At 40.8% G+C, this 13,447-nt stretch overlaps 2 protein-coding genes across 2 annotated transcripts; both read left to right on the top strand.

Annotated features, from left to right (window-relative positions):
* Positions 1-4,885: 4,885 nt before the first annotated feature.
* LOC9659637 lies at positions 4,886-7,009 on the top strand. The gene is made up of 8 exons (XM_024669667.1): positions 4,886-5,171; positions 5,258-5,356; positions 5,422-5,723; positions 5,773-5,937; positions 5,999-6,286; positions 6,335-6,632; positions 6,688-6,909; positions 6,974-7,009. Exons 1-8 carry the CDS (start codon positions 4,886-4,888, stop codon positions 6,997-6,999), a joined length of 1,686 nt encoding a protein of 561 aa, XP_024525435.1. The 3' UTR covers positions 7,000-7,009.
* A 2,381-nt stretch (positions 7,010-9,390) lies between these two features.
* On the top strand, positions 9,391-10,070 carry LOC112344636 (putative germin-like protein 2-1). Its single transcript, XM_024669773.1, has one exon. The coding sequence runs from the start codon at positions 9,391-9,393 to the stop codon at positions 10,060-10,062; it is 672 nt and encodes a 223-aa protein (XP_024525541.1). The 3' UTR covers positions 10,063-10,070.
* The last annotated feature ends 3,377 nt before the right edge of the window (positions 10,071-13,447 follow it).

Below are 13,447 nucleotides of genomic sequence, written 5' to 3' on the forward strand. Positions count from 1 at the left end.
TAAATACTTTTATAAAAAATTATTTAATAAGATTAAAAACTACTTAAATTTGAGTAATTGGATTGAAGAAAACCCTATTATCTGTTATTTTAGTTATTAAATCTGGTCCAGTTATTTTGAAATGTGACATAATCTTAACAGTTAAATACTTTCTATAAAATTAGACCTATAAGGTCTATAAATATATATATTTATATATATGTATTAGTTAGGTGATATATTGAATATAGGACTATAGCATATAGAAAGAAATATTTTTATTTATGGGCCCTTTCCTCAACCTTTATAAATTGTTTCTCAAATCATTCTTTTTGGTTTTTTACAAAGCTTTATTTTATATTTAACAAATAAATAAATCACTTCCTATAAGTTTTTGAATTTGGACTTCTCAAAAGATCAATTAGCCTAATATTTCAAATGAAGAAAATAACATTTTTTTTAATTACTTATTGTAAACCATAAATTTTTCCTTTCTAATTTGCTAACTTACCTCATTTATCCGACCACTACAACCTTGGCCTTAGTTAATTTCCCTTACCAATGTTCTCTCTTATTGTACCAACTCCTACTTGGTTCTATTTAGTTTCAATAACTCATGCATGAGCAATAGAGCGTTAACTATCCATACATAAATTCCCAAATTCTCTCCCAATCCCCCTCCCTAAGTTGAACTAAATTTTAAATTCAATTACACTCCCCACAGGCACAAACAGCCAAACATACCAAGCCTCAAAGTTTCTAACATCCTTTAATATAACAAAACTTAATTATGGGACCTTCTAAATCCCAAATCTTGAAGCAAATGTTGCATTCAAGATCAAGGTTTGGGAGTAGTGTATTTAGTGCTGTACAAGATCAAATTTAAAGAGCTCAAAGCATGGAGTCTTAAAATTGGAGCTGATGGGACTTTGGAGCTATAAGATTAAATCTTATCATAAACCTTATAAACCTTAGAGTAATATAAAACAGGTTTGTGCATTCCAACTGGGAATGAATCTAATATGCAAGTCATCTAATACAACTTCTCTGTTGCAGATGTTCACTCATCCTTTTCTGGAGCATTTGCTTGGATTCTCCAAACTTTGAAAAGCTAAGAAATTTCTTTCAGGGAATTGGTTTTGAAGGTCATGCTTATTTGAAGCAAAAATGATGATTGGAAGTATTCATGTACCTCAAGTGGATTTCTGGTTCAGTTGGAATGCTAGGTTGTAAATTGTCTCTTATGAACTTTGTTTTTTCAAAGTAGTACTTAGTTCCAAAATCTTTTTCTCTTGCTTAACTTTATATTGTTTATGCCCAGGTATGGAGGAGCTTTGTGAGATACTGCCATGGATGGGCTCTTTATAACGCACTTGTGAGAAGCAAAAGCAACATAGGAAAACACGTCTACTGGGAGTTGAGCAGTGTGACTGATGCCATTGTCGACAGTTGCCTCGCTCTGCTCCCAGAAGCTTGCTACGGTCCAGCCGCCTTCCTCACTAGCCTGCTCGATCCAGTCAAGAGCCTGGCACCTAAGGAGCTTCCATCTCGGCTCTAGAACGCCTTGAAAACAATCATCATCTCTCTGCCAAAGAGCTCTATGATTAAATTCCCGGGGCGTGCACGGCGGCGAATCGTCGATGTGGAGCGTGAGGGAGTCGTGGTGGTGGTGGTAGAAGGAGGGGCGGTGGCAGTGGCTGCCACCCGAGTAGAGCACCGTGGTATCGTCGCCCACGCGGACGCGCACCGGGGAGCAGGAGCACGGTGAGCAGTGGGCCGAGGAGATGTGGACGCGGGGGCTGTGGCTGAGGGAGCGGTCAAGTTTGTGGAGATTCCAGGAGCTCTTTTGTAGCAGGAGTTCCCTGAACAAATTGCCAGTGAGCTCTACGATTTCTAGCAAATCTATGAAGAAATTTTTGTGGCACTATTTGGCTCATCTCATTTTGTCAATGGGTTTTTGGATAGTGAGTTCCTGGGAAATAATGAAATGAATTTTTGTATTGTTTGCCTTGATAGCTCACAGGTTAGTAGCAAAAGGACAATATGACCATGGAGACGCTTGCTTCCATATGCTCTAGATATACCAGCACTTCAGAATCGTCCAGAAGCCAATTATCACACATATATCCTCAAGAGATTGTTTCAAGTGCTGCCAAATGCAAACAAGTATGAATTAGTATGAAATCTCATCAATGAGAGAATGCTAGAGCTTTGCAAGCTCGAGGCTGATGAGAAGGAGATCGAGTAGCGATCTGGAAGGACACTTTACATTAATGTGAAGAAAAGAGTTAGAGAAAAAGAAAATAATGGAAAAACAGTTATTGTAAGTTCTATTAGAGGGTGTCATGCATTGGCAAGGCTTATTTTCTTAGAACTTCAAGGTCCTTTCTTGCTTTCTTCTTAGCAGCCAGTGCTTTGAACTGATTGATCAATTTAGCCAGCAGTCTCTCAATCCATTTTCTCAGAAAATATTTATCATATAAATTATTATGTTTTAGTTCTAATTAGTTAAGTAAATATTAGATAAAAGGCACATTCTTTTTTATAAAATCTTGGAATCAGAAACATAAATGCCAAGATCTTATTCAATTTTGAATCCTACATATTATTCACATGATAACATGGTTATTCTCATGTATTGTATCTCTTAGCTTGTTCTATATTATAGTCCACTATCCTATCGATAATCTAAATAACATATAATAATTCTAACATTTTATATATACTGATGTAAAATTTGTAGCATTATTTCTTTATTGAACAATTTTTTTAATCATTTTAAAGCATCTTTGTAAATTTATTTCTAAATTTATTCCAGTGTAGCTGTACTTGGTAAGAAACAATTCTTTAATTAGAAGAATTCTGTCTAAAGTAACCTCACTCCTCTATCACCACTTGAAGCATAAACTGCTCGTTGTATTGCCACAGATTCAGAATGTCGACTTTACACACAGGAGCTCCACAAGTGTCATTGTTGCCCCCATGAGAAATGGAATGATCAAGCCCATAATCAAATGAAATATCAGCTTCAACCTTTTGTTCTTGTTGAGGAAATGAACTGATTGAGCAGTGCATATATTTGGAATGGTGTGAAGTCCAGTATAGATGATCCATGTTAAAATCCAACCCGGCCAATGACCCTTGAGTGAAATTATTGTGGTCCCGACATTCATCCCTCCCACTAAACCTCCAGTAACAAACAAGGTGATGGGTTTGATATCGCTTGTAAAATAAATCCACACAATGTAAAGCATCATATTTATCATGCAAATGATGCTAAACATTCCACTGCTCATCTCCGTGATGAAGCAATACCCATACTTGAGTATAGATCCCTGGAAAAGACATTGAAGCATTAGAAAAAAATTAATTCACACAATTTTACATACCTCATTATAACCATAATAGCAATTGTAAAAGCTATTCTCCTTGAGAATAAGACAGTTAACACATAAGAAACCCGTAAGGATCAAAAGTCCGGCAACAAAGTAATCTCGACATTGACTTAAAAACTTTTTTTGTTGTTCAGTAAACACTCTTTCCTTCTCTTTCCACATATCAAACCTTAACTTGGCTTTTAGCAACTCATAATAATGATCGTTATCTTCCATCCAATCAATCTCTCCTTTCATAGGAAAAACTTTTGATCTGTGAGGTTTCCGAAGACACAACTCTCCATGAGATCTGTGCGGTATGCACGCAACTGAGCTCATATCCTTTAACGCCATCTACTACAATGTAAAATCCTTTACAGAAACCTAGATTTATACAATGAATTATCCTTTTTCCCAAAAAGGAGTGGCGGCACGTGGCAAATTGATCTGGAAGTGAAACAATCCACGGGGGAACACGAACAGCTCGCCGGGATAGATGGTCTAGAGCTGAAACATAGAGAGCTCCCTGGACGAGGAAGAGGAGCTCGGTGACTTGTGGGGGATTGACACCGCCGGGAGCGTAGTCAAGGAGCACAAATGAGATGCCCACAGAGTGTTGAGCTCAGGGAAATTGGCAACGTTTGCAGCGGTGACGGCGGAGGTGAGCCTGTTGCTGGTGTTGCCCGGGTTCCTGAGCAAACCCAACTTGAAGTCCTCGGCTGCCATGGGCTTGCAAACCTTGCCATTGATGGTGATAGTGCTGTTGTTGTCCGCAACACAAACTTCCTGGAGCATGTCCTCATGCAGCGCGAATGAGTGGTTTTTGTGAGCACGCAAAGGCAAAGAGGGTGATGAGAATTGCCAGCATTGTTGCCGCCATGGAATGAGAGAAAAATATCCTTGATATGAGACACTGTTGAGAGGGAAATGGATTGGGCTTATAAAGGGAGTCTAGGACAATCTAGCACCTCTAGACTTGCATGGCCTTTCTCATCCATCGATACATTAGTTCTTCACCATGTAACTATCAAATAACCAGATCTAGCATTCGTGGACAATAGAATTGAAGGAAGGCTGACTGACAAGTAATCACTTTCCATCTAGTTACGACCAAGAAGGCGTTGTATGCATTTAGCTTAAACAATACCAACTAGCTCTGGCCTTTTGCTTTTTCTTGTGGAATTAAGAAAATCAGCTTAAAAACAACTTTGTAGAGCTTGCAATTGCTGTATTATTCGTTGTGCTTTGCCGCAGATTGAAGATGGAGCTCGACTATGGTGATCGGGCACTAAATGTGTGGAATTGCTTGTGATGAAGATGTGTATGCCACAGTCCCAAAACACAAACCTCCACTTGGTTGGCTGACCAAAGCAAAGGACGCTGTGAGAAATAAGAACCAAGCAAGCAACTCGGAATACTTCCGATCCTCGCGCAAAATTTTTTTATCCGGTTTATATTTTTACAGCCGACCCTAATGGGAACCCTAATTTTATTCTTGGCATATACCTTTCATTTCGGGAGGAGGGCGAGAAATGGCGAGGCGCATCGCGAATCCAAGGTACTACCAAGGAGTAGTTGTCGTAGCCGCGGCACCGTCCTTTTGGGAGCTGCTAGTGCTGTGCGTTGTGGTGCTGGGCATGCTCTCGTTCTTGGTGCTCTCGCCGCTCGTTTTCAAGTTCTGGAAGCGCAACACGCAGCAGCCAAAGGGACGACGAGCTTTCGCGCAGCGACGACAATCCACACTCACAGCTTTCGCGCAGCCCAGCAGGGAGTGCTCGTTTTGCTGCATCGACATCAACTTGCTCAAGCTCAAGACAAGTAAGCATTTTCCAGTTTTTTTTATAAAGGGTGTTTAGTTTTGGTGTTGACCTTTATTCCACTTGTTTCTAAACCTCTGTTTACAGTGTCCGGGATTCGGAATATTGACTTTGGCCGGACTCCTGCTGTACGACCATCGAGTAATAACCCAATCTTCTATGCTCCTCGCATCAGTGACTACGAATGTAAGTTTCTTGTTTATCTTCCAGGACCTGGCTGACTTTGATTTGTTTCTTTTTTTTTTTCATAGACCTTCTTGACTACCAACACTCGAGAATGATGCCAGGTGTTGTTCTTGACTTCCAGAGCTCAAGAATGGTGCCAGCGGTTCACAGCGGGTCCCTTGACACTGATCTAGCTGAGCTGCCAAGGAGCGTTGTTCCACAGCCTCCAATCACCTCGGAAGTTCGTTTGCCTTTGACAATGCTCGACTTTGTGATCCCTCCGGCTTTCATGCCTGGTCAGCTGCAGCAAGAGCAAAGCCATCACGACATAACGACTGCCTCCAGCGTGAGCTCTGAGCCGCAGTTACTGCTGGAGATTGACAATGAAGTAAGCCCACTCTGCTTTTCATATTGTCACTAACACACACCTGATGCAGTTTCTCAAGCGCTTGGAGGTCGTCTCTGAGCTCCTTATCGCAAGGTCAATCCAGGAGTCACGCATGGCCATGGCTTGTGTTGGTTATGGCCAGCTACAGTGTTTGCTCATGATCTTGCTTCAGCAGCAGAGTCATGACGATGGTGTGCTCAACACGTCCAATGAGGTAAGCTTTCTCGTCTTTCCAGTCTACTTGGAGTCATTTTCTAATCTCTTTGTCCATGCAGTTTTTACGTACGCTGGTAAAGCACACAAGAGAAGCCAAGTGTACATTCCTCGACCTCAATCAAGACATATCGGTCTCACAACTCTACGGTCAAGACTTTATGCCTCTGCAGCGTCAATCGGTGATGATCAAGGGATTACGGAGCAATGCAATCTTCACGCTCCAGGTGATTAGTGAGCCCGGCTTAATTCCCGGATGTGGTTCGAAGTCCTACAACTCTAGCGTAAGAATACTTTCCATATTCCTTGGCTCAGTGGTTCCAAGTCCAGCATACTCTTTTCCACTAAATGTAAGTCTATCTTCTCCTCGCTCCACACTTAACACTTGGCTTCTATAGGTTGCGTTGCCGGAGCTGGCAAGTGGTGCTCGTTCTGTTCTTCGCATCACCAGCGGCATGGAAGCTCCTCTTCCTGGTCGGCCTGGTGCTCCACTGCTGCTCAACAATCTATGCTGTTCACGCTTTTCTGGTGATCTTTCCTCGTGGACTTGTGTGGAGCTCCAGGTGCCGAGTTATCCATCACTGTTTGAGTTGGCGGTGCTCAAACTCAACGCAGTTATTCCGCAGCCTCCAATCACCCCACTGCTTATCAAGCTAGTCTGCGTCAACTTCCAAGGAGATTACAATACTACTAACTGTAAGCTGTTTATGTTTTTGTTTGCATCATCCTTATCAAGTGTTTTGGTTTGAAGTTCCAGCAATCTGCGAGCGGGAAGTACATCGCGACATTGTGCCTGAGAGAGGAAAACAAGAAGCTCCTTGGTTCCTTGGTGCTCGGCTGCTGCTCAACGATGATGAAAGCCCTCCATGCTCTTTACGGTTTTGTGGCGCTCTTTCCTCCGGGACTTGTGTTGAGCTCCAGGCGCCGATTTATCCATCATTAATCGAGCGAGCGTTACTTTATGAACCATATCGTAAGCGCTGCACTTCAGATTTTCGTTCTTTACGATAATTGACGACAATTGGTTTGCCACTCAGCGTCTTGGACGTTCTGGACGCTCTAACTGAACGATTTCATACTGGCAAACCCCAGCATTTTCTGGTTATCGGGGAGCGGAGAGTCACACTGATGTTTGGGCCCCGGAGGGAGTGCTCGTTTTGTGTCATCGACATCAGCAAGATCACGCTCAATAAAATCATGCCCCTTAGGTTTGTTTTTTACTGTTTTGACAGTGTCGGGGCTTACTTTCCCGTGGCATGGCAGCCTTCGTGCTTTGGAATCAACACTCCCTGATGATCACAATGCTTATACAGATGTAAGTACTCTTCCAAATTCCTTGTGGATTTTAGCTCTGAATTTATGTGTTGATTGAGCAGGAGGTCTTTGACATGTTTATTAATCTTATTCACGCGTCAAAAGGTGGCTGGAAATATTCTAATTTACATGTACGTTTGAATTCAATTTTCATTCGATGCTTTTTGGATCTTTTATATTAATTTGCGAATGCAGGAACTATACGCTGGCTTTAAAGACGCTTGGCTTTTGCGTGGTGGCCAATTTCGGGCTCAGGTACAAGAGCTGCTAAGGCGTGGTGCTCCGCCTTTTATAAACTATGAGTGGGAAAGTCACAACATTCTATCTGAGCTAGAAAAACAAGAAGCGGCCAGCTTGGATGATCAGTCAGACGACGGTGCTGTTTTGCCACCATCCATCCATCAACTTGGAAGCTCTGGCAACTTCTTGGAGGTGATACCGATTGCGGCGGATTGCTCCTTCGAGGATTTGGAGCTCCAAGTTCGTGGTTCAAGACGATCCTGTAGCTCCCACGTAAGTATTCTTTCCGTTTCTCATGGATGTTATACCTGAATATAAGTTATGCAGTTCTCGGATGCCATCTTCAAAGACGCAGGAGGAGATTTGATGCGGCACGAGCCAGCTGGAGACCTGGAGGATGGCTGGGAAGAATTGCCGATGGATGAAGGATGGAGCGACTTTTCCGAATTGGTGAGCGATGAGCAAGGAGTTAGTGCTGTTTTTGTGGAGATCCGTGAAGCTGATCAACCTGGGAGCTCAGAGAACGAGGGTGATTTGACGCCTTATGCAGCAGCAGAACTGCTAGATGCAGTACCAGCGACAATGTTAACAACCTTGACATTCATGGGCGACATAGCGACACCATTGTTTTGTGCCACTGGTAAGTGTTTTTTTTTTTTTTCCTCTGTTGTTTCTCTTCTCCTTTCAACAGTCACTGACACGAACACTTGAACAGGTATAGAGAAGGCGATAAGTGGTGCTATCAGAATAAAACAGAAGGTGTGCTAGCCATTTTCAGCGTATGCAGCACCTATACAGCGACAAGGACGATTTTGTCAGCTTGATGGTTGAACGAGCGAGCTCTCGGCGCTCTCACTTTCACAGATAATTGAAGTTGACACGATGACGATCAGTATGGAGGCACAATTCTATTTTCCTCACGTTGGGCTCCACATGGAGCGGCTCAAAGATTATCACGGTCAAATGAAACACAGCTGCTTGGAAACACAAGAGCATAACTTGAAGAAGAAGAAGATAATGTAATCTATAAAGTGGGCAACAACAGCAAAGCATCTTCTGCTTGGAGTTACGCGCGGCTGGACGAGGCTCAGGTGGCTCTCGGAAGTTTTAGCATGGATGGCGAGCGTTGATCCAGACTTCAGCAAGTTGGCTTTTTCCACACAATTGTGCAACAGCAGGGATTGCAAGCCGGTATTTGTGAGAACTCAATACTTGCATTTCTTGCTAAGACTGAGGGAAACGTCTGAAAGGCAAGAGCATTGCAGCATCAACCAAACACAAGGCAAATGCTGCAGGACGCCATGTAGTCGCCAGCTGAGGCATACATATCTAAGAAACGGCCTGGTTTGATTCATCTCCTCCTGCAAGAGACACATTTAGTCCCGAGCTCCATCTTCGATCCGCGCCACAACGAAGAAGAATCCTACCTAAAGTCTCAAAATCCAGACAGCGCCTTGAACCAGAGCGTACCAAATCCATGCTGCGCAATACGCCGGGCTGCACATTAAGACTTGCAAGAGCCTAGTTTTGCAAGTAACCATGAGATTCTCTTTAGCTCCAAAATAAACGCGACTCGTCCTTAGCCCTGTGTTTTCCCTTCCCTGATAGTTTTCCTTTGTTGTGCATAAAACGCGCTCGTTTTATATTTTCCACGAATGCGAAAATCTCCCGCAACTAATTACCTGTAAGTAAGAGCCAATTCCGTAACTTACCTGGAAGTAAGAGCGAAAACTCCGTGTCGCTTTGTTCATCTTCCAGTTCTTTCCCAAGCCCCATGCATCGATGGCATGCAAGTCTAGAGGTGCTAGATCGTCCCAAAACCTCTTTATAAACCCCACCCCATTTCCCTCTCCGACAGTGCCTTCGGTCAAGGGTAGTTCTTCATCGTTTCTCTCATTCCATGGCAGCAACAATGCTGGCAATTCTCATCTCCATCTTTGTCTTTGCGTGCTCGCCACCCCCACTCGTCCTTGCTGCCGATGAGGACATGCTCCAGGACGTTTGCGTCGCAGACAACAACAGCACTATCATCATCAATGGCAAGGTGTGCAAGCCCATGGCAGCGGTGGTGGCCGAGGACTTCAAGTCGGGCTTGCTCAGGAACCCGGGCAACACCAGCAACAGGCTCGGCTCCGCCGTCACCGCTGCAAACGTTGGCAATTTCCCTGGACTCAACACTCTGGGCGTCTCGTTTGCGCGCCTCGACTTCGCCCCCGGCGGTGTCAACCCCCCACACGTCCACCCCCGGGGCACCGAGCTCCTCTTCCTCGTCCAGGGAGCTCTCTACGTGGGCTTCGTCACCACCGCACCGGAGAACCGGCTCTTCGCGCAGACCATATATCCCGGCGAGCTGTTCGTGTTCCCCCGTGGATTGATTCACTTCCAGATCAACGTTTGCAATGAGCCTGCGGTGGCGGTGGCCGGGTTTAACTCGCAGAACCCCGGAGTCTCCCAGGTTGCCAAGGCCGTGTTTGGCTCAAATCCTCCCATCCTGGACGCCGTCATCGAGAGGACGTTCCAGATCGATGATGCTCTCGTGCAGAGGCTCAGGGATCTCGTGAGCATGACGTAGAATATCGTTTCTCCATTGGAATAACTGTTTTGATTAATAACTTAAAAATTCTTGCGAGTTCTCGCGAAATCTGCGAACGGGTCACTCGAGCAGCTTGAAGTTCCTGTGGTTGCCAAGACTGCTCGCGGCCTCTGGCAATACTCGATCAGAAAGCACGAGCGGCTGGTGTACGTGCGGAGCCACCCGGTAGCGTCTGTGGTTGCGCTGACCGGGAACTCGGGCTTTATCTTCATGCGCTCCTCCACAAGATGTCATGATCTAACATCGATTGCAGCGAGAAATTCCTCATCACTGGTTTTCTCTGAAGCAAAAAATACTGGGATCTCATCTTTCTCAAGTTCCACGCATTCAACAAGTTCTACACCGTGTTCCACCAATCCTCTTGTAAGAAGGATTCTCTTGTTGTTGGATTCAAGCCAGCATCCTTGGTCCTGCTTACAAGGCCATCTCGCCAAATACTTGCACAGCATCCCTTTGCAATGCCTTTGTAGCATCAATAAGAACACAAGATGCCCTTCCAAGGCAAATCTTGTAAGAGCCCATGTAGTCCTTGCTCCCGCATCATTCTTCTCTATCCTTTTCCACCATGTGATCAAACTCTTTGACGAAAAGGTAATGGAACTAGGCATGCTGTTGCTTTGACCAGTTGACTGCCCTTGGATAGTTAATGTTACCCAAGGCCCATGGAACCTAATAATCTTTTGTCAAACAAGATAGGAATGAAGAATTTTATTAGGAAAACTGAATTTGCAATGTGTGCAAGAAGTGCAAGAAACTACAATTGAATATAATGCCATAATATTATAATTAACTTTTTTTTTATTTCTTATAAATTTTTCTTTTGCTGTGCATCACTTGATTTGCTGCATTAAATAATTTAATTTTATCAATAATTATAAATATGTTTATAATTTATAAATCAAGATTAACATTTGCATATTAACCATTAGATAGTAGAATAAAACAGAATATTTTAGGAAGTTTTTAGGAAAGTTTATAAATTATAAACATGATTATAAATTATAAATACAAGATTAATCTAAATGAATAACAACTGTTAGATGGTAGAATATCCTAGAATATTTAGGCATATTTTAGGTATATTCACTACCATCCTAGTTGCCCTTAAAAAAACAAAAAAATTCAGAATATGATTGAAAATTTGATATTGTTTAATATATAACTTATGGCAATGAAATGAATAATTTGATTAATTCAATTACCAATTATTGAGAAATTATTATAAATGATATTTAACTAGAAACTCTAGTATGAAGTAAATGAAAGAAGAAACTTGGCAATGGGATAGTGCTTTTGTTTTTGTTCCTTTCTTTCTCTTTTAGATCTAGATTTATATTAGCTTTTTGAAAACTTTGTTATTATTGTACTTAGATTTATTCTTTCTTTGGATCTTCATTACATTCCCTTCTTCTGCCATACTATGCCATCATCAATCAAGGAATATATAAATGTTAATATTGCTTTGTTAAATGATCATCTTGGTGAAGTAACTATTTTTGGTGTATTGCCATCATCCACTTCCATAGAACATGATTACATGACTTATTTTATTCTTAGTGTTTTTCTATTTCCCATTGATGTAGAATGTGATCATAACATTGATTGGAGAGCTATGCTGATTCTTGAAAAATGTTTAAAGATTAAATTTATAGGAAAATGATGTTTATAAGCTTAAATGGAATCTGGATTATGATGAAAAGTTGGATTATTATGAAAATAAATTTGAAGATGAGTTTGAGATTTCACAAGATAGATCTTAATCCTTCAATTTATCATTTGATCTTTTTTCTTAACCTTTTGTTTTTTACCAGCTTTTCCTCCTTATCATGTTCCTAGTGTTTCTTCCTCATCTACAGTGTTTCCTTTTTCTGATATGTTGATCATTTGTGACTCTTATAATTTTCATTCTCAGTTTAGTGTTGAGTTAAGTGTTTTTCTATCTTCCTCACACTAATTTAAATGTAGAGCATATGTATGAAGTTGAGAATCTTACTTTTGTTTCATTGATAAAGTCTTTGATCAATTCTAGGGTTGAGTATTTTTTTATACAAAGGATTGAGTCATTTTGGTTAGAGTTTCGAGTTGAGTGTATATCCCTACTTGTGAGTGCTTTTACTTTACTATTATTGTTGAGGAATTTATATATTACTTTGAGAGTGTGAACATTTTTATTAATTTTTCCATCTTAAGTATTAAGTTGTGTGTTGAGGAGGTTGAATGGTGTGAATTTTTTGTTTATATTGTGGTGGTTGAATTATTTTATGATAGGAAATTCTTTATTTTTCTAAGCTTTGAGCACATATCTTTTTTATATTTTTATTTCTACATTGATAGCTAATGAAAATTCCTCTTCTAATGCTTCTTTATTTACTTTTTCTTTTTCCACAATATTTCTTCCTCAATTTTTTTCATTTTATCCTTTTTACCTCGACACTTCAAACTTTTTATTTTTTGGAGGAGGGGGTAGACAAGATGGATGGGAATCCAATCCCAATGATGGAGTGAGGACGAGTGAATATAATAGTGGGATGAAAATGAATAATATGGATTATAGAGTGAGAATGAGTATAATGAGTCTAAATGGAATATTCAATTTTAACATAGTGAGTCTAAATGAATGTGATATTAAAGTAAGGCTGAACATAAATAATGAAGTGAGGACGATCACAACAAGTTCGAATGGAGCTAATGTTTCAAAACTTTTTTTTTTTTGAAGAATGAATAAGGAGAAGGTGGAGGACAAATGAAATGAATCTAACCTCCTATATACAGTGCTAAACGAGGATGAAAGTCATGAGTTTGAGTTAATATGAGTTTCAAATGTCAACCAAAGTGAAGATGCAAAAGTAAATTTTACTTATGGTTGTGAGTCTAAATTAATGATGGTTTTGGAAAATAGTTGACAATCAAATTTAGAAATGGGATATATTGTTTGCTACAATAGTGCTTTATAAACTATAATGGCTCTTCGGTTTAAAGTTATGACTTCAAGGTTAATTCTAGCATTTGGAAGTTATATATGGAATTACAAAGCCAATAAAAAGCCAAACCCTTGTGAGAGCAAGTGGAGGATTCTATAGTCAATTGACACTTGTGTTATGATTTTAGGTTTTGTTTCAGTTATATATTAATGGTTATATGAGAGCTTCAGATTCTTATGGTAATCAATTATCACCCAATAAAAGCTTTAAGTGTTTCACTTGACTTATTATCATTGTTTTTTCATCTTCTAGAGAGGAGGATGATATAAGGTATATAAATACATATATGTATATACATGTATTACTGTACCTAGGTAATACACTAATTATAATACTATAGCATTTATGACTGAACTTGATCCATCCATTTTTGTATATAAGCA

The sequence above is a fragment of the Selaginella moellendorffii genome, unplaced genomic scaffold, assembly GCF_000143415.4.
Source record: "Selaginella moellendorffii unplaced genomic scaffold, v1.0 SELMOscaffold_5, whole genome shotgun sequence".
In the NCBI taxonomy this organism is placed as follows: domain Eukaryota; kingdom Viridiplantae; phylum Streptophyta; class Lycopodiopsida; order Selaginellales; family Selaginellaceae; genus Selaginella; species Selaginella moellendorffii.

What these genes read in the sequence shown, in the direction of transcription:
- LOC9659637 (XM_024669667.1), top strand. Translation starts at nt 4,886, where the DNA reads ATGGCGAGGCGCATCGCGAATCCAAGGTACTACCAAGGAGTAGTTGTC. An exon ending in TGCTGGAGATTGACAATGAA is followed by an intron (nt 5,724 to 5,772) that starts GTAAGCCCACTC and finishes CACCTGATGCAG; the next exon opens with TTTCTCAAGCGCTTGGAGGT. An exon ending in TGCTCAACACGTCCAATGAG is followed by an intron (nt 5,938 to 5,998) that starts GTAAGCTTTCTC and finishes TTGTCCATGCAG; the next exon opens with TTTTTACGTACGCTGGTAAA.
- LOC112344636 (XM_024669773.1), top strand. Translation starts at nt 9,391, where the DNA reads ATGGCAGCAACAATGCTGGCAATTCTCATCTCCATCTTTGTCTTTGCG.